This window comes from Ricinus communis, chromosome 5, assembly GCF_019578655.1.
Source record: "Ricinus communis isolate WT05 ecotype wild-type chromosome 5, ASM1957865v1, whole genome shotgun sequence".
NCBI classification, from domain to species: domain Eukaryota; kingdom Viridiplantae; phylum Streptophyta; class Magnoliopsida; order Malpighiales; family Euphorbiaceae; genus Ricinus; species Ricinus communis.
This window is the reverse complement of record NC_063260.1, coordinates 27,748,264-27,767,553: the sequence shown is the minus strand read 5'-3', so window position 1 is coordinate 27,767,553 and position 19,290 is coordinate 27,748,264. Positions and strand designations below refer to the sequence as shown.

Below are 19,290 nucleotides of genomic sequence, written 5' to 3'. Positions count from 1 at the left end.
GAAATTCAAATGATAGAAAAGAACAACACTTGGCTGCTCACTGAGCTACCACAAAACAAGCAAGCTATAGGAGTCAAATGGGTGTTCAGAACCAAGTACAATCCTGATGGCTCAATCAACAAGCTCAAGGCCAGATTAGTTGTGAAAGGCTATGCTCAAGTTGCGGGTAGTGACTATGGAGATACCTTTGCTTCAGTAGCTAGACATGACACTATCAAGTTATTGTTGTCTTTTGCAGCTCAAATGGGCTGGAAAGTTTTCCATCTCGATGTGAAATCAGCATTCTTAAATGGTGAGCTCAAGGAGGAGCTCTACATAGAGCAACCAGAAGGTTTCCAAGTGAGAGAAAGAGAAGATGAGGTGTATAAGCTAAGAAAGGCTTTGTACAGGCTGATGCAAGCTCCAAGAGCTTGGTACCAGAAAATTGATGCTCACTTGATGCAACAAGGGTTCAATAAAAGTGATAATGAAGCTACTCTTTATTTGAAGCAAGAAGATGGAGAGCTCAAGATAGTGGTTTCATTATATGTTGATGACCTCCTTGTTCGGTATCCGAAGAAGTTTGAACTCGAAGCAAATGGAAAGTGTTTTTGAGATGTCCGATTTGGGCTTAATGAACTATTTTCTTGGGATGGAAATTCATCAATGCTCCTCAGGAATTTTCATATCTCAAAGAAAGTATGCTCTTGATGTTTTGAAGAAGTTTAAGCTAGAAGCTTGTAAAGAAGTTGCGACTCAATAGCTCGGAATGAAAAGCTTTGAAGAATGATGGAGAAAAGCTAGAAAACCCAACTGTGTACAAAAGCATTGTTGGCGACTTCTTTGTATCTTTCATTCTGAAGACTGACCTAATGTATCCAAATTTAGCCTTCTTTCAAGATTCATGAGCTATCCTACGAGTGTGCATCTAGGAGTAGCTAAAAGAGTTCTCAAGTTCTTAAAAGTGCAAGTGAAGGATGGTATTTGGTATCACAGGCTTGACCAAATTGAGCTATAAGGTTATCTTTGATAGTGATTGGTCGGAAGTGTGGATGACATGAAGAGCACCTCGTGCCATGTGTTCTCCCTAGGCTCGGTGCAATTTACTGGAACTCGAAGAAACGAAGTTGTAGCTCAATCAATGTGTGACTTGTCTCGCTCGAAATCCAACCTCTGCGTGTGTGTTCTCCGGCAGGGAGTAAGGTAAGCATTGCTCTTCCTTAACCTTCTTCTACCTTTGAAGATTGTATTATTTGGTCTACGTCGGGCCGATAACATTCGAGATCCAGAAGTCGCCCATCCCTACCGCACTGAGAGGCGGGGCTTTGCATCGACATTCGTTGGGCTTCCCTCTTCGGAGCCCTGCGTCCGGCGTTTTGTGCAATAAACCCTTCCTTGCATCAAATCAAGCTATATGGCTTAGGAAGCTCTTGTCGGTTGTGTGTTGAGCTAGACAAACCAACTACAATCTATTGTGACAACAAGTCGACGAATTGCTATAGCTGAAAATCCAGTTCAACATGGACGAACCAAGCACATCAATGTGAAGTTTCACTCCATTAGAGAGAAGAATTTGGAGATCAAGCTCCGGCATTGCTCTTGAAGAAGCGACTTCGATCTCTTTACTAAACCATTATCAAGACCAAGAATTGATTTTTTGTAGAATCAGCTAAGAGCTTCCAAGACCAACCTCAAGGAGGAGTGTTGGAACATGTGAGCTTGTCTTGGAAACAAGCACATGGTTTCCAGTTTACATAAAGTCCCAAATGTAGTATTTAATTTCTTGTTTGACTTTGTACAAGTTCCTATGTTAGCGGCATTTGGAACTACTAGCTTGTAAGTCCCCATGTAGTATTTAATTGCTTATTTGACTTTGTACAAGTTCTTATGTTAGTGGCATCGGAAACTACAACTTTTGTAATCTCCTTCTCTATTTAAATCAAATGTTAAAGGCTGAAAATATAAGGAAAAAAAAAAAGCATATTTTCCAGCCATTTCCTCTCAATTTCTCTTCATCATTTCCATATTTCTTAAGAACTTAAGCTCAGATTTAGCTCAGTTTATAAGAACTTTAGTTCAAACCCAGCTAAGTTCTATTTCATTTCTGCATTTACACTTATAAGAGCTGAGGGTCGAGAAAATAAATCCACCCAGGGAGGCCAAACACTGAGCTGATGTTAAACTTGTGCTTGTGCTGCCAACATCCATAGTTAAGGAAAAATCGCCTGAAAAAACAAAATACTGAGCCAAGGAAATATTTTACTGCCACCAAGCTAATATGAACAGTAATATTTGTCCTGCACTTGTACTTGTAGGATCAGCTCGCACAGAAAAAAGATAATTGAATGAAAACAAAAACAAATACAATACCAATTATTGCAAATATCTGGTAATATATTTAATTCACCAGTAATATACTTAAGAGTAGAGGCCATTCATTGAGCTAATTCTTCTACGCTTTAATTTCATATCCCATCAGCACTTTCACACACATTACTGCCAAGTGGTAGGCTACCACTCATTGCAATTAGATTATTCAATTAGGGCCAAATTTGTGAATGCAAGGGGACCGCTATCAACATCTCATTAACACACACCCTGTGATATTTTTTAAGCTCTAGTTTCGAATATATGGCTGAAAGCAACAAAACTATTTTATGGATAAGTTTATTTCACCAAAAATTTATCTAACATATTTATTTATGGACTAAAAAAATTGATTATTATTAATAATGTACCACCGCGAGCGAAGTTAAAGGGACTGAAGGGTAGTTTTAATTCTCTTTTAAATTTATTTCTCGCTCCGCTGTTAGTGTGTACCACAATATACAATAACTGATTTTAGTATTTAGAGTGGAACATAAACAATAATAATAATAATAATATATTCCTAGAGAAACAAATAAACAAGTCAATTTATGAGTTGTAATTGATGGAAGGATATTATATGTCTGAAAAGGAAAGGCAATTGCATATTGAAAAACCATCATATTCCCTCAATAATGATCTTTAACCAGATTGACAACGCAACAGGAGAAAACACAAGAGGATAAATAGCAACGAGTGGTCTGTAGAAATTATTCACCCAACCCAAGTCTGGATATAGATTCTTGGTTTTGCTTTCAATACTATATTATGCAATAGACTGATGTTTACAGCAGCAATGCGATAAATTCAAGATAAGAAAGGAACCTGCCCCTATCAATATTTTTGTCTCAGAATCATGAGTGGTCATAATTCCATAACTAAGAGGGACATCTTGAGGCAACCATACTCTTTCTGGGCAGCAAGAGAGAATAAGATGCGGATTTTACCTTCATGTCTAGACTTTATATCCAGTTCAGGAATACCCAATTATTACTCTCGTGGCATAGATAATAACTAAATCATCAACGTTATAAATAGAACCATTTCGCCAAGTAAACGTACAGAAACTAGAAACTAGATGCTTTGTCTATAAAATGACCGAATCTAGGACTATTTTACTTTTTTTCTTCTTTCCTGTAATTAGAAGATTAAAAGAATACAAGTAGTTTAAGGAGATATTCTTAGGTAATACAGACTCAGCATTGAGTGACTACTCTTATCATTTCAATAATTCGTGCTAACCGTCAAATATATACATACAGATTTTTCAACTAAAGAGCCATTCACCATTCATTATGATGTAATCGACGAAATGTGTATACAGAAAACTGGGAATGAACTATTTATAACTAAATATCAGAGCTAATATGTGTCCTGCAGATTGGGTCAATTCCCTTCCGGATCATCTTTATGTTCTTGCTTGCGAGGATGCTTTTTTTTTTTTTTTTGTACAGAGGAATCCACCTCTCATCTGGGAAATTCAGGTCTGTTCAAAAATAATAAAAAAAATGGTATACATCTACACGAATTAACATCAAACAAAAGTATATATGTGGAAAATGAGAATCATACAAAAGTTAAGGGACCGTGTACAAATTGCGCAAGTGTTGTCTAGATTCTAGATGAAGTGACCATAGGCATGAACCTTTATTTGTTTGAAAGAATACGCTGTGCCCCCACAAGTACATGCACATATCAATATTTAGATCTGTAAGGAATCCTGACACGAATTCTCAATTATTTCTGGACCTTAACCCAGTTCCTTCCATCTGATACAGAGACTCAATTTTCGTAGCGAAGCACCCGAGGCTCCAATATAACCATAACAAAAGCATTATGAAACGTTGTAGTGTTTTTCCTTACCATCCTAGCACCGTCAATCAATTCAAAGTGCACAATAGCATCAGAATCCACCCAAATATTATGGCAGTTGCCTGGATTTGTCAACAACAGTTTCACCACCGCCAACCTGCCCTCAAGAAATAGTAAAGATGTTTCTCAGGTAGGACAAAGTTTCATTAGAAATGAGAAATGGAAAAAAAGAAATTGAGAAAGAGTAATTTGGTTTCACCGTGGGTAATGGAGAAAATTGAGAGACGAGACAAGTTAAGGAGAAAATTATTTTTGTCCGACAAGAATTATAAATGATGAGAAAACAATAAAACTTCCAAGAAAAGAAAAAGATTTCCTGAAGAGAATCTAAAAGAGTTCCTAAATAATTAATAAACCCCTACATTCCCTGAATAGGAAATTCCCAACTTTAAATACATAGTTATAAGCAGTTCTAAATAGGAAATTACTAGAAAGGAGAAATGAAAAAAAGAAATCGAGTAATTTGGTAAATCATAAGACTTCAGAAACGGAGAAAGTAATTTTTGTCCGACAAGAATTCTAAATGATGAGACACAATAAAACTTCCAAAACAAGAAAAGATTTCCTAAAGAGAATCTAAACGAGTTCCTAAATAATTAAAAAAAAACCCTACATTTTTTTCACCAAATAGGAAATTTCCAACTTTAAATACATAATTATAACAAGTTCTAAATAGGAAAATCTGCAAGGACCACCTAAATAATTAAGATTTAGGATTACGTAAAATAACTTTTTCTCTTTTCCCACCTACTTAGAAAATAAAATGGCTACATTTCCTGTTTCTCTCTTTTCCAACTGCCTTAGAGAAGAAAATGGCCTACCAGCAGCATGCTTCAGAGTTCTAAGGAATCTATCATTTAGATTTTAGGTTATGTAGGACAACTTTAGTGGACTAGTGCTTAGATTCACTTGAAAACTGGAAGGGTAAATTTTTTTTGGATAATTAAAATTTATGGGGTTTATTGCGGAGCAAAATTGCTGCAATCAACATCAGCTGGAAAATGATGCACTTTCTTCTAATATTTTCTTCTATGTCAGAGTTCCTCGGGTATCACAGGAAACACCGCTAGCGTCCCAATTACAATCTGATTCACACAATTGCAAAAGAGCTGCCTCGTTAACTGGATTGACTAACTGAATGCCAAATGAGATTACTGCAAATATAAAGCAATATTCCACCCAATCTTAAAAACATATCTGGAAAGACCCCTGACTACTGAAAAAATCATAAAACCTCTAGAAGACTCTAAAAGGACTAGAAAGTAATCGATGTATGTTGTATCGCAAGTAAGACTTGAATGAAATTTCATAGTTTCTTTTGGGTCTTAAAACTTGCTTATTCCTCAGGCTCCATGTTTATCAGGGTCGGCATGTTTTCTAATTCAACAAAATAAACTAAAACCAAGTGAGTAGTTAAGCAAAGGATATACCTCTCTTTATCGGATATCCTTGGAGCAGCCATCAAGCATGCATAAGATCTTGTCATCAAGCAGTCGGTATGTTCTGCTCTCAGAGTTTAGTACCACAGGCAATCCTAACATGATCTAATAGTGATTCGTTGACCTGTATCTTAGCTGCTTCCATCTGATACAGAAGCTTCATTGCCTCAATAAACAACTCATTCCGCACATAAGCCATAAGCAAAGCATTCCAACATGCAGTGTTTGTTTTATCAATGACCAATTCGAAAACTTTCTTGGCCTTCCTAATCATCCCGCATTTCCCATACATGGCAATCAATCCACACTGCACAAAAGCATCTGATTCTAGCCCTAGCTTGATGACAATGACATGGACTTGTTTACCACAATTTCCACCATCACCCATCCTAGCACATGCCCTCAGTACACTAGAAACAGTAAAACTATTCCTCTTAATTCCAGCCTCTCCCATCTCTTTAAAATCCTCTATTACCTCATAGAAACGTTGATTTCTACAACTATTCACTATCTTAGCCGTCCAAGTAGCAGTGTTATGATTATCAAGCTTATTAAACACAGAGTTAACATCTTCTAGACACCCAAGTTTCCCATAAAAATCCATCAATGAAACATTAAAAGAAATTTCACTAGTAAGGCCTACTTTAAATAGTATCCCGTGTACCTGCTTCCCTAAACTGATGTTCATACTGTATATACAACACTTGATAATACAGAGTATAATAATATTCCATGTGTTCAAATCAAACATGAGGCCATCATAAACACTGTGTTGAAGTAACATGTCGATGAACAAATTAATACCCGCTTCATATTTCGAGTTGCTGAAACAACCAACAATGACAATAACCCAAGAGATAAAGTCTTTCTTGAGCGGCATTTTATCAAACAGGTTGCGAGCAATGTCTAACTGCCCACATGATACGTGCATAAGAAGTAGGCGGTGGACCAAAGGAGGGGTGAGTTTGAGGTTGGTCTGGCTGATGAGGTGAGAATGCAAGCAGAGAGCTTCAGTGGAATCAGATGTCAGTGTGCATTCTTTGATAAGAGAAGTGTAGATGTCTGGTGGTATAGGGTGGCATAGGCTGTCCATTAACCTCATAATGTCTGAGCTTGAGCAGCTCTTTTTTGCGGGAAGATGGTTTATGGGTTTAATATTTGGGGTTCTGAGAGGTGGTAATTTAGTGTGATTTGGAGCAGTAATGTTCTTTTTGGTGCTTTGATCGGCGTTGATACACTGCCTTGCTCCTACTGAGTATAACTTGGAGGAGGAAACTGACATCGTTGCTCTCGGTTAGACTTGCCTGTGGCGTGGTTTTATTGTTTGCGAGGTGAATGGGTTTAGTTCATTAAAACAAGAGAAATTCTTAGGTAGCAACTCTAATAAATTCCTCCATAACAAATAGGGAAAAAAGCTCAGGCATGACCATTCCTATGACATGGCCATGGCCGAAGCAAGAAATTATTCAATTTAATATGAAAATATTTGCCCCCTTATGTCTCTAAATTTAATGTTCCATCTCCCTAAACTATTAGGTGGTCTATTGTATACTAATTGAATATTTGGGGTACGAGGGAGACATACGCCAAGACTATGTAAATAATTTCCACTTAACATAGTTAACCCCCGAGCCAGCAACTTCTACCACAGCATTATACTGGCATCGAAACATTCATAACAATTCTTTACTTACATACAAAAGAAAAACAGAAAGCTAGTTTGTATCACCAGCCATCCCATCAGGTCCTTTATTGAGCAAGCATCCACCTGAGTCTCATCTTCAATCTATGAACAAGAATACAAAGAAATCTGCTATCCTAGTGATGCGCTAAAGCCGATATGAATAACTTGTGTGTAAGTTTCAGAACAATTGGAAAGTTTGCTTAGCAAATATTTTAACAGATAACATGATTTTTTTTTCTACATAATTTGAGAAATGCTAGAAACCTTCAGTACAAAAATGAAAAGAACCTTTGCAGATATTGAACATTATACTACAACAAAAGCAATGTAGTTCAAAAGGTATGTCAAAGATGTATGCTAACTAGTAAACGAGATATCCATCACATGTAAAGTACAGTAGCCATGTCATAACTCGCAGCTACCACAACTATGCACTGAGCAAGAACGTTTAGTTGAGTGCTTTATACAAAGAAAAACTGTCACAAGAACCTTCCCATTCTAAAATTGCATAAGCCACTTTTATAATTCCCGATTCCCCTCTAATGTCTAAGCAATAAATGCATGAGGCAGTAAAAACACTGGAGACTATCCAACCATCTTACTATTCTTTAGCCAACAGTTTTGCAAGTTTTAGGACGCAGACTAAATTCAAGCTCCAGTTCATTCAAGCAACAGTATCCAGATATGTTCAGCTTTTAGCTATAAATTTAGCTAACTCATGAATAGCACCAAGCCTACAAGTGCACAGCAGGAAAACAAAGCCTAGGAGATTCAGGTGAATAATATCAAGAAACTAGTTGCAGGGTATGAGCATCATGAGATTCATACAAAGTAGCAAATAGTTTCATTATCAGTAGTCCCCATATATTTAATCATCTGATAGAGCTGAACTAGGTTACATGGAATTTGTAAAAGCATTATTCAAAGTTGTAGTGCTTATCTACACCTACTGAAACATCCCAAGTGCAGCTCATTCCTTTGGGGAACACAACCAAGTCACCAGCACCAATTTCAATAGGCTCCTCTATTCCATCAGGATAAACCTTGACTTTCCCCTCTAGTAGATAGCATGTCTCTTTGGCAGAGTATGTCCATGGGAATTTGCTTGGAGGGCAACCCCACCTGTTAATTTATAATGTAGCATTACTGTCAACCACGTCAAAATTGCCATAATTAAGAAGCAAATTCATGGCAAAAGCACACTAAAGTTCCAAAATTGACCATTTCAGAGCAAATATATACAATAGGAACAGCTTATGTAAGTGGCAGCACCGCTTCTTTTTCTTGATATGTATAACCATAGCTGAGAGTTGTCTAACCTATACATGTTCAATCACTTAATTCCCTCAATCTAGTACTAAAGTTCAAGGTTGCAACTTATCTTGATTTGTATATGAAAATCATTTATTTGGAGTAAATCATGTGCAACAATCCAATTCTAGCAAAATTGTGACGTTTGTTGCATGATTTCATTTCTTTCAAAATGCTCTTTACCAAGCCTTGTTTTCCAAACATGAGAATTGACTAAATAGAATTCAATTGAATTTATTTGTTGAATTTCTGGACTGTCCAAACACTTCTATTTTCATCTCAGCGAAGTGACTGGGAACAACAATTCTTTTATTGCTCTTTCAATTGGGGCCATTACCAAGATTTCTAGCACAAATTTCCAGCAACCATTAACCATCATGTGCCGCCAATGCCCTTATTGAAAATTAAGGAAACTAACTGATAAGCTAGAGACCTAAAAGTAAAACGTAAGAACAGAGCAGAAACAAGTCCGTCCCAAATGAAAAACAAAAATTAGATATAAAAGGGTAATGAAAATGTTTCATAAACACCCAAGAAAGAAACAGCAGAGCACTAAACATAAAAGAAAAAAGAAGAGAAAAAGAAAACAGAAATGGTGGCGAAGTGGGCATACTTAGGCCAAGAACGGACTCCAAGGTCGGTGAGTTTGGATTCAGGAGGGTTCCTAACAATCTTGATTCCAGATTTCTCGATAGTCATGGCCTCTGCCTTTATTGTTGGAGCAGCCATAAGTCTTACTCTTCTGGTTCTTGACGATAGCAATGGAGAACAATTATTAAAAGATAGAATACTGCTACAGCTCATGCATGCCATTATTTTTATAAATTACAATAATTATTATTACGTTTTTTTTGGGGAATAGGGGAAGTCGAGATTTTCTTGTTATTTAATTCATTTTATGATATGCTAATGCTATATGTATAAACCACAAATGACCAAGCAATAGCCTTTTTGACTATGAGCCACTCGTGTCCCATCCCATTAGCAAAGGCCAAAGGACTGATTTGCCCTTGAATTTGCATCAGATGATCAAATAAGCCATTTGGAAAATTCTTGAGGTAAACTCAGCTGAATACCGTACAATATGGACTATTCAACAATATAATTATATGTGTCGTCATTTTATTTATAATACTAATTAGTATATTAATACATATCGACCATTAAAAAGTATATAATATAAACAAAATACATTACAAAAGATAATATATATTAAAGTATTATTGAATAATTAATAGTCCTATGTAATTAATTCAGTCTATGCAAAAGTTTCTTTAAATCGGTTAAGTGTATATTTATTTTTATTTTTTTTATATCCTTTTTCTTTTACTAAATTTATAATTCTCTGATAGATGAGATAATCAGTCATCATGGAAGTGGCCAGTAGAGTTTTAATTCTCCCCACAACAATGATGTTGCTAAATTCTATGAAGAACTTGAGCATCAGGAAGTGACAGCTAGAGCATAAAATAAAAGGTCTGTTGCAGGAAATGACAGGAGCATGTTACATTTTTCACTGCGTAGGAATACTTTCCCCCATAATATGGGCATTGCCAGAGAAATTGTTCCGCCTTATTGCTGCTTGCTGACTTATTGCATAGGTTTATCTTACGTCGAATATGCCACTCTTTCGCTCCGAGGGCTAGGTTCAAGAGCTGGTCGAGTGGCTACGTTCCTTTTGGTAGTTTAGAGTAAATAAGAAAGGCAATGATTTGGAATTATCTACAAGCCCGCCCCTGAGAGCGAAGTTGGAAGAATCTTTGTTGCCGTATCCGATGATGCTAGCACCCTCACCTTCCAGAAATATGCAAATGAAGCAGTGATGATATGCAACAAGAGTAACTTGCTGTGTAATTGATATAAACAAAAATGTTATTTGTCTTTACAGCTGATGTATTACAGAATGCTGCTCCATAAAGAAAATTAGAAGTGGCGACCACGAATAAGTACTACTGTTGATCTTTTCTTATGAAATTCAAGGTTGACCACCAAAAACTTCACAAATTCCAAAATGACAGATTATCTTAAATCATGAAATGTATAATGACAAGTACTAAACCGTTTATGGGAAGAGAGAAAAAGTATGAGCTCTGCAGAAAGTGAACAGTACGAAAAAGACTAAACGGCATTTCCATCATATGCCTTCCATCTTTCTATTACAACCTTGAATTGATCATTCCTCCTCCTAACCTGCGTACGCCCAAGTTTTAGAGTTCTTGTCAGTGGTTATGCAGCTTTTAAAACAAAATAACAGGGATAAAGAAGAAAGCAAAGATCCAGCACAGAATCATACGTCTTCCACAACCAAAGCAGAAACACAACAGGTTTGTAAGAAAATCTGCTTGTTTCTGTATGCTCACATGCGTATCAAGCTCAGGAATTAATTAAATGGTATCTGCCATCTAAGGAATAAGCAAGTCTACAAGCATTTCAACTTCTTAAAAACTGCCTTCCGGTAAATGACATACTCTAAACTCGTGTTCAGCCTATGTCACTATTAATCACTAGTAACGATATTGTAAGCATATTCTAGTAAGCAGTTATCAATGATTTCAAAACATAGCTACTGAAATAATTACCTCAACTGATGGGTTTTCTCCACGAAGCAACATATCCACACTCTTCTCTGTCTGCAAAAAGTGCAGCTCCAGTTAAGTGAACATGTTGTGTCCAGTAATTCACATATTGGTCATGCTTACTGCCCTCACCTTTTGAGTAAACTGCTAAATTCCTACCAAAAGCCAATAGAAAATACTAGAGCACCAAAATACCTGAACCTTGCGTTTTTAAATTCCACAAGCTTTTAGGAAAATGAGCTCTCTAGTTAACCATCATAAGACAGCCAACATTAACAAAATGGTTCAGAACAATCAGCTTCATACCAACTTTGTTAGGATTAAATACTCATGCGTGCTTAGCTATATGATTATTAATTGTTATAGTCATTGGCCAAGTCACCATAAATGCCTAGAGCATTAGACAGCATAATCCTTCTGGATTTTTCAGATGAAGATATCCCAAGTCTCAATAAATATTCATAGCAAGGAAAAAAAATTAGAAGATATACCAGATGGGTAACCCAATGATGCCTCTCTCTCATCTCAATCAAGAAATAAAAGGTCGGAGGGCCCTTTCTTTCAAGAATGCTTTTCTGACTCCTCCTAGCCCGGGCTTCTTCATCTCCTAAGATAACAGTTTCTATTCCTCCAATCTGCAATGACAAAAGAATAACACTAGAGCTTTAGCCAGCATAATAAAACAGAAGTTACAAAATATATCAGCAGAAATTTCAGTTTTTTCCAGGGATTAAAAATCTTATCCACTCACCAGCCATTATGGTTAAGACTATTCAGTAACATGCATAAATTATGCATAAATTATTAACGGTTAACGATTAGCGTGAGATAACAACAAATCAACATGCGGTTAACGATTCAACAAATCAATGATTAACGATTCAGTAACATGCCAAATCACAATTAACAATTTGGTATGAAGAAAAAGATTAATTATAGAAAATGCTATTAAAGTATTCTGTAGCTTACATTTAAGTCGTTCATTTCCTAAAACTTGTAATTTGTTCCTTGAACTAGGTCCAAAAGATGCAGTTTTAAACTTTAAAAGGACATAAATGTGACTTCTAAAGGATGAGGATCAATCTATCTATATACGTTCTCAGGAGATATCAACTTCGAACGACAGTGAAGTCTTAGAATAATGTGAAATGACACTCAAATAACATTTCGTAGTCCAGTGATTAACAGCATTGGCAATTTCGGAAAACTAAAACAAGTTTAAGCCATCTGAAAATTTTCAACAAATTGCCATGCATTAGCATGTTAAATTTTAATATTAGTAAAGAAAACGATATGTCCACAGATACAAAAGGAAAACAGGGGGAAATCTAGCCAATGAACTAAGCTGTACTGTCTGAGAATGTTGTACATGCATAGAATAGGAAGAACACACCAGGTTAGAAAGAGTTGGATTCTTAATTATGTTTTCAAGTCGCTCTCCATGAGCAGTACCAATAAGCATAATGCCTCTCTCAGCAATTGAACGGCAAGCAAGAGCTTCAGCCTCCGTGCCTATCTCATCAACAATGATTACTTCAGGCATGTGATTCTCTACTGCCTCAATCATGACCTTGTGCTGCAGAGATGGATCTGGAACCTGCATTCTTCTTGCACCTCCTACTGCTGCATGTGGAATATCCCCATCCCCTCCTATTTCATTGCTTGTATCAACAACCACCTGTTCCAATTATTACTAAAGACTTGTCAGAATACAATTATAATACCCTGAGGAAGATATATGATTCCAAAAGGCTCAACGCACCACTCTTTTGTCAAGTTTATCTGACAGGACACGTGCAATCTCTCGCATGACAGTAGTCTTGCCAACTCCAGGCCTTGAGAAGTTAAACAAATCACAAAAATGTAATTTTTCATTGAATAAGATAACAAAAAAATGTTAATAAGGAGTATTTTTCTACATATTCTGCACAGCATACCATATTTACAATCACAGGAATATTGACCATAATGGTATTTTTGTCGGCATTGGAATTAAACGTGGAAGAGAGAGAAAAATCAGACAACACTAGCAAATGCAAATGATAACGTAATCATGAGAAAGTTAGTAGGCTCATTTCAGAGCTATTTATGACATAACGAAATTATCACACTGCTGTTTGGTATTCTGTTGTCAAACGATTCCATCACGATCCTGGGACCTGATCACCAAATAAGCAGCATTTTTTTTTATATACTACCCTATACATCAGGAACTGTACCTTCCAACAAATAAGATGCTCTTTCCATAATGAAGCAGATCATGAACCATGTCAACATGACCACTGACTGCCCTGCCAACTCGACAAGTCAAACCAACTATCAACCCTTTCCTACTCCGGATTGCAGATATTCTGTGTAGGGTCCCCTCAATGCCAGCCCTATTATCACCTCCAAATTCTCCAACAGCATTTTGAGCAAACTCTAATTCTTCCATTGTTACCTAACTGATACAAATCCATGAATTGGTAACCAAACTCACTTGAGAATAATTTTATCACTTCCTGGAATTTTTTTAGTAATTTTATCCTGTCCTTTTTACTGATAATATCAATTCAAAAAGTCAATTTTCTGTATATAATGATCAACTAACAGGAAATAAATTATAAAGGAAACAGAATCAGATAAGAGGGCAAGAGAAATTAAGTACATTTCATTTATTCCTAAAATAATAGGGGGTGGAAAACCTTAATGAGTCAAAGGAATGCAATTTACCTCAGTATTCCTTAAATACCGGCCACCAAATTCACCCAGATAGCGTGCCTCAGGCAAGCGACCAAGGTCCAATATAACCTTCATGTAAACATACTAAACTATCATTCTATGCAAGGCCAACCTATCAATCCAACACTACTTCAGGAACAAAAAAAAATCACAAGACTAAGCTATCTAATGGTAATGGTAGTGATTACTAGCTAGATTTCAGGTCCTTTTCTCTAAAACTCAAAAAGAAAAAAGAATGAAAAAGAAAAGCCCTAATTACAAATTAAATTGTGGTTTATATTTTTTAACAATTTTATACAAATTTTTCAAAATTTTAAAATAAATACCTATTATTTTAATTTATTTTCAAAAAATATTTTTCGATGACAATTTTAAAATTTAAAGGTAAAAAAGATGATGTGAGAAATCGATTATGCTTACTAAAAGAATAACAATTATGAATAAGCAAAAGTAGTTTACCTTAGACTTAATAATATAACCATTAGAAATCTCACATATATGCATTCTTTCACATATTTTATATCTAAATATAACAAATTTTTTATTGACTCACTAATTTTTAAATTAGTAAGCATAATTGAGTTGCAACATTATTTTTCTCATTGTAAAATTTCAAAAATTATTATTGAAAAATATTTTTGAAAATAAATTGAAAGCGTATGTATTTATTTTAAAATTTTGAAATAATTGGATAAAATTGTTAAATAGTGTAAAATTCAGAATTTAATTAGTAATCAAAACAAAAGAAAAACAAGAGAATAACAATTCTGATGTCTTGAATTTGTTGGTCATATATATTAATTTAATGGAGATGCAATGCTGATTGCTTTGCAACCCCAAAAGCAGGTGAGACTTGATTATCTGCAAGCAGTTATTCCTACAATTCAGGTTTCATTTCTAGGACAGAGAATAGATAAATACTATAAGTAAGAGAAGAAAGGAAGAAAGTTTTGCAAATGCAATTTGGAAAGAATTCCTCAGACAGACCATCAAGTCAAACAATTAATTAACTTTCTAGAATCAACTTATTCTTTTTCTGTTTTACTCATACGGTGCACTCACCATCTTCTGTTGCTTGGAGGAAGATCAAAGTGGGTGTATGCAACAAAGTGAAGCACATTTTGTCCTTGAATTTTCATGTAATTAATCAAGTACAATACAGTGAGCAAGAGTTAACTTAAGGTGAATCAAGATTGTGGGCATTAGAACGTGCTTTCAGTGGCTTAGAATTTCCTAAATTTGGATATATATTCTACACATTAGTCATTAAACCCAAGGACGAAACCTATCCCTTTCAATATTTTTATTCCAATTCTCACATTTTGGTACACAAATGACTAAGTGATTTTAATTTTGCCATATGAATAACCATTTAACATCTTTATTGAGCAGTAATCTAGCTTTCTGGTAATCAAAGAACTCGTAAGAAAAAGGAGAAAGGTATACGCAATAAAAGAAACTAAGTGATCAAATATTGGCGTTCGGCAATTGAGCTATTGCCGCTGAACTGATAATCAAGGCTTCTGCAGTGTAACAGGTATATTAGCCAAAATCTCATATAAATCTTTAACTTATCAGACCATTTACCATTTGTATCCTATGTGAGTGCGAATCAAATAACTCGAAAAACACACACATAGGATAACAACAGCAAAAAGCTGATAGCACCTCCTGTATATTTATGTGCAAACATAAAATTGGCATGTTAAAAGAGAGCAGAAATATCTTGGCAACTGAAATCTAGAATACTGACCTCTAACAGTTGAGCTCTGTTGGAATCATTTAGAAGAATGTCGTGCAAATCAGGTGGAAGAATCTACCGAAATGATGAATTTAATTCATTAAGTTCAAAGAACAATTAAAAAGAAAAAATTTCAATACCGTTGAGATTATTATAACAAAAAAACAAAGGTTGATAATGTAAGAACTAGAGAAAACAGGCATACCCAATAAAGAAAGCCAAGTTAAAATTAGCTGCAGAATCTTAAATAAACATACAAGTAAACGGAAACATAGGAAAGAAGCTGAAGAATAAAAGAACATACATCCAAGAACTCCTGCAGGTCATCCTCCACAACAACATCGGCACCATCCGACGATGATACTGAAAGGACATGGCTCAAGCGAGAGTGATAGCAGTAGTTGGTTTTGGCTTTAGTTTTGTGGGGCAACAAGAAGTTTAATCCAATTGTACTTCTGGGGTTGGAAATAGAAGAAAGTAAGGTTTTATTATTAAAAGGTAACAAATGTAAGAAAGAGCATCTTATGTTAGCTTTTGCAGTTACTACTGAGTTCATCTCTTCTACTTTCTGGCTGCCCACTGCTTGTGCTGTCAAAGAGATATCAATGGATTGCAATTATCACAGGAGAAGAAGATAATTTTGAAGGTAATTAGAGAGACTTTGTTATATGACAGTTCTATTTATTTACTTTACTTTTTGGCGGTCTCTGCGGCTTATCATAAAACTATAAATTGATATTAAGGAAGGTTTAATTGCTAAGTAAATCTTCAACTTTGTACTTCTATAAAATTTAGCACTTTTTTATCTTTTAATATTAGTAATATTGTGTTGATACTCATCTCAGTTTTAATTTTTTATAAAATGATCAACTAAAATTTGTTAATGTTAATATAATTTCGAGTATAAAAGAACTTATTATTAAATATTTTACAAATTTTTTTTAGAATATTTTTAATTTTTATAACAAATAATAATAAAAAAATACAATAGTAAGAGATTCATAAAATAAATTAAATTAATAATTTTTTAAATTTTAATAAAATAAATATTAATATTATAAAAATATTTATTAGATCATTTATTTATTTACTTAAATGATATCATTTTCATTATGAAATAATTTAATAATTTTAATATTAGTTATTTATATTATTATAAAAATTATAACGACATTAATCGATAATTAGAATTTAAAATATTAAAATATATTACTAAATTTAAATATATAAATTTATTATTAAAATTTGAGTCGCTATTTATTTTAAAAAATATAAGTTAATTTGAAGAATCAAATCTCCGTTAATAATATTAATAATGCAAGTCTAATTTGTTAATATAAATTAGTTTAATTTTTATTTATTAAATTTAATTAAAATTAAATTTATTTCAAAGTATATATCTATTTATTATTTTGATATTTAGTATTCAATAAAAATAATAATTTAATAATTATATTTACTGAAAAAAAAATAACATATATAATTTGAGATACTATATTGAGCTTGTTTTTAATTATTTATAGTTATAAATAAATCTTTTACTATAAAAGTACATAAAAAAAATTAAATTAGATCAAGATTATAAAACTATTTTATAAATAAATAATATTACTAAAATATTTAAACATGCATGTCAACTTAAATTAAATTTCAATTTAAAATGATATTTGACTTTAACATAAATAGAGTTGAATCGGTAACTCTTGATTATGGACTCTCAGTTTTAGCCCCTAAACTACAGTTTGAGAATAATACGCCTTTAGTAATTTTGTGAAGATTAATGATTAATTCATTATTAACTCACAAATTTTTATCATTGTAAATTTTTTGTAATTTACTTAAAAATATTATTTTATTTATTTTAATATCGCCACGTTCTAAATAACAACAAAATATACTCCTGCCTCTCTCGATTGAAAGGCGGCAGAAACTCCCAAGCTAACAATTACAAAGACAAACGAGTCAACACAGATAGAGAGATGAACAACTTTGGCAGAAGAAGTGATGATGAAGAAGAGAAGGGTCTTCTTTGGAAGCTTCCAGAAGTCAGGTTTAAAGACTTCGGCAAGGTTGGCCCAGCTTTCGGCCTCGGCGCTGGCTGCGGTGTTGGTTTCGGCGTTGGCCTTGTCGGAGGTAGGAAGGAAAAAAAATCTCAATTCTTTAGCTTTCTAATATGTTTAAATTTTTGGGTTTGTTTTGTAATTAGTTAAAAATGTTTAAATGATCAGGGGTTGGTCTGGGTCCTGGAATTCCTGGATTACAAATGGGAATTGGGTTTGGAGCTGGATGTGGAATTGGGTATGGATTTGGGTATGGAATAGGTAGAGGTGTAGCTCATGATGACAAGAGAAGATACTCTAATGTCGCCAAGTTCTTTCATGGTCCCGGAAATCTTCCAACCCAGTAAGTATTTCTTTTAGTTTTTACATTTTTTTTCTGTTTATGTTTGTCAAATCAACATTACGTAAGTTCCTTTATTTACTATTGAATTTTATTGGTCTGATGATTTCTATAGCATCTTTGGAGTTGTAGAACTGAAAATTATTGCTACTTACCTAAAAATTATTGCTCTTTAGTTTATTTCTGGTGCAGTGGCATAGTGACTGCAACAAAAAAAAAAAGAGTTGAAATTCACTTGAATTTGAGTTACTTTATTAACAGTGTGAGAATTAGTAGTTTAAGAATTACTCCAATATACCTGCATTTTGGGGTTTGGGCAGGTGAGGCAATGCGCATGTTGTTTTTTCGATTTTATGTTACATTCTTAAACTAACGTGGAAAACAGGAAGTAGAGCAATGAAAATAATTTAGAATGTTATTGAGTTTTGGGAGAAAGGTTTATATGGACTTCTGGATGCACAGCAATGGGAATTTTCTCGATCTATTGAATATGAGGGGTGTATCTTTTCAGTGAAATAGTTTCTAAAAAAAAATGTGTACATGTACTAGTCCTTGATACCTTTCCAGGTCTAAGTAAATTTCAATGATATAAATTTTAGAGTAATTTATGTCTACATAAAGTTATGGATGAGAACAGTACTGGGATTTCATTACTGAGGGTTTTCTTGTATTGCTTGTGCTTCTTGTTATCAGGGATGAGATGGCTGGCCTCATTGATGAGCTAGTCATCAACACCAAGAAGCTGGTCCAAGCGACTTCTAGAGAAATTGAGAAGTGGAGAAAATAAGCTGATTTTCTTGGGTTCTTGGTGTACACATCTCATTATTAGGAACTCATAGCCATGATGTTGCAGCTAGTCTGTGTGAAGCTATGCTATATTTTGATTCAAATGTGTGCTATCTAGTTAGGAATGTACAGAGTTGCTACTTTTATGAAATTTATGAAACCCAATGTCTATTTGATTCAACCCGACTAATAACTGAGTGCAGGAAACAGTCTTGCTGCATAATTTGGAGATATCTTTATCAGAACTGGAACTAACCCAAGATTGATGAACCCATTCTGCTTTCTCAACCGATTTTCTTTTCACTAGATGAGCTAGTAAACTTTAGCTCGTTCCAACTAGCATTATTACTGGTATTGTTAAATGACTATTCAGGCTGAGCTCTGTATGGGTTCGGGATGGACGGACTTCTACTA

General features: G+C 34.4%; 4 protein-coding genes across 11 annotated transcripts; 1 reads left to right on the top strand and 3 right to left on the bottom strand.

Moving 5' to 3' along the window:
* Window positions 1–3,441: 3,441 nt before the first annotated feature.
* On the bottom strand, window positions 3,442–8,013 carry LOC8280148 (pentatricopeptide repeat-containing protein At1g31790). 6 transcript variants are annotated; one of them, XM_048374093.1, is made up of 3 exons: window positions 5,649–8,013; window positions 4,210–5,303; window positions 3,442–3,832 (listed from the first exon to the last, which is right to left on the bottom strand). In XM_048374093.1, the coding sequence occupies exon 1, from the start codon at window positions 6,937–6,939 to the stop codon at window positions 5,728–5,730; it is 1,212 nt and encodes a 403-aa protein (XP_048230050.1). In that variant the 5' UTR covers window positions 6,940–8,013; the 3' UTR covers window positions 3,442–3,832; window positions 4,210–5,303; window positions 5,649–5,727. The 6 variants fall into 6 exon arrangements, with proteins under 6 accessions (XP_048230050.1, XP_025013247.1, XP_048230051.1 ...); XM_025157479.2 differs by having other exon boundaries at window positions 4,210–4,315; XM_048374094.1 differs by lacking the exon at window positions 4,210–5,303.
* A 149-nt stretch (window positions 8,014–8,162) lies between these two features.
* On the bottom strand, window positions 8,163–9,558 carry LOC8283002. Its single transcript, XM_002519900.4, has 2 exons — window positions 9,266–9,558; window positions 8,163–8,463 (listed from the first exon to the last, which is right to left on the bottom strand). Exons 1-2 carry the CDS (start codon window positions 9,463–9,465, stop codon window positions 8,259–8,261), a joined length of 405 nt encoding a protein of 134 aa, XP_002519946.3. The 5' UTR covers window positions 9,466–9,558; the 3' UTR covers window positions 8,163–8,258.
* Window positions 9,559–10,475: 917 nt separating this feature from the next.
* LOC8283003 (uncharacterized protein ycf45) lies at window positions 10,476–16,345 on the bottom strand. 3 transcript variants are annotated; one of them, XR_007215867.1, is made up of 9 exons: window positions 15,995–16,345; window positions 15,703–15,765; window positions 13,941–14,018; window positions 13,448–13,668; window positions 12,991–13,063; window positions 12,622–12,906; window positions 11,720–11,863; window positions 11,232–11,383; window positions 10,476–10,842 (listed from the first exon to the last, which is right to left on the bottom strand). XR_007215867.1 is itself a non-coding variant. In XM_002519901.4 (9 exons), exons 1-9 carry the CDS (start codon window positions 16,244–16,246, stop codon window positions 10,771–10,773), a joined length of 1,239 nt encoding a protein of 412 aa, XP_002519947.1. In that variant the 5' UTR covers window positions 16,247–16,344; the 3' UTR covers window positions 10,476–10,770. The 3 variants fall into 3 exon arrangements, 2 of the variants coding, with proteins under 2 accessions (XP_002519947.1, XP_015575043.1); XM_002519901.4 differs by having other exon boundaries at window positions 11,232–11,282; window positions 15,995–16,344; XM_015719557.3 differs by lacking the exon at window positions 13,941–14,018 and having other exon boundaries at window positions 11,232–11,282; window positions 15,995–16,344.
* Window positions 16,346–17,580: 1,235 nt separating this feature from the next.
* LOC8283004 (keratin, type II cytoskeletal I) lies at window positions 17,581–19,057 on the top strand. Its single transcript, XM_002519902.4, has 3 exons — window positions 17,581–17,823; window positions 17,919–18,093; window positions 18,784–19,057. Exons 1-3 carry the CDS (start codon window positions 17,670–17,672, stop codon window positions 18,875–18,877), a joined length of 423 nt encoding a protein of 140 aa, XP_002519948.1. The 5' UTR covers window positions 17,581–17,669; the 3' UTR covers window positions 18,878–19,057.
* The last annotated feature ends 233 nt before the right edge of the window (window positions 19,058–19,290 follow it).

Bases quoted from the DNA above. Each gene is read 5' to 3' on its own strand.
- LOC8283003 (XM_002519901.4), bottom strand. From the start codon at position 16,246: ATGAACTCAGTAGTAACTGCAAAAGCTAACATAAGATGCTCTTTCTTA. The intron at 13,669-13,940 runs GTAAATTGCATT...TGTATCAGTTAG, and splicing joins GGTATTTAAGGAATACTGAG to GTAACAATGGAAGAATTAGA. The intron at 10,843-11,231 runs GTAATTATTTCA...GGGCGTACGCAG, and splicing joins GAGAAAACCCATCAGTTGAG to GTTAGGAGGAGGAATGATCA.
- LOC8280148 (XM_048374093.1), bottom strand. From the start codon at position 6,939: ATGTCAGTTTCCTCCTCCAAGTTATACTCAGTAGGAGCAAGGCAGTGT.
- LOC8283004 (XM_002519902.4), top strand. From the start codon at position 17,670: ATGAACAACTTTGGCAGAAGAAGTGATGATGAAGAAGAGAAGGGTCTT. The intron at 17,824-17,918 runs GTAGGAAGGAAA...TTAAATGATCAG, and splicing joins CGGCGTTGGCCTTGTCGGAG to GGGTTGGTCTGGGTCCTGGA. The intron at 18,094-18,783 runs GTAAGTATTTCT...TCTTGTTATCAG, and splicing joins CCCGGAAATCTTCCAACCCA to GGATGAGATGGCTGGCCTCA.
- LOC8283002 (XM_002519900.4), bottom strand. From the start codon at position 9,465: ATGGCATGCATGAGCTGTAGCAGTATTCTATCTTTTAATAATTGTTCT. The intron at 8,464-9,265 runs GTATGCCCACTT...ATAAATTAACAG, and splicing joins GGAGTCCGTTCTTGGCCTAA to GTGGGGTTGCCCTCCAAGCA.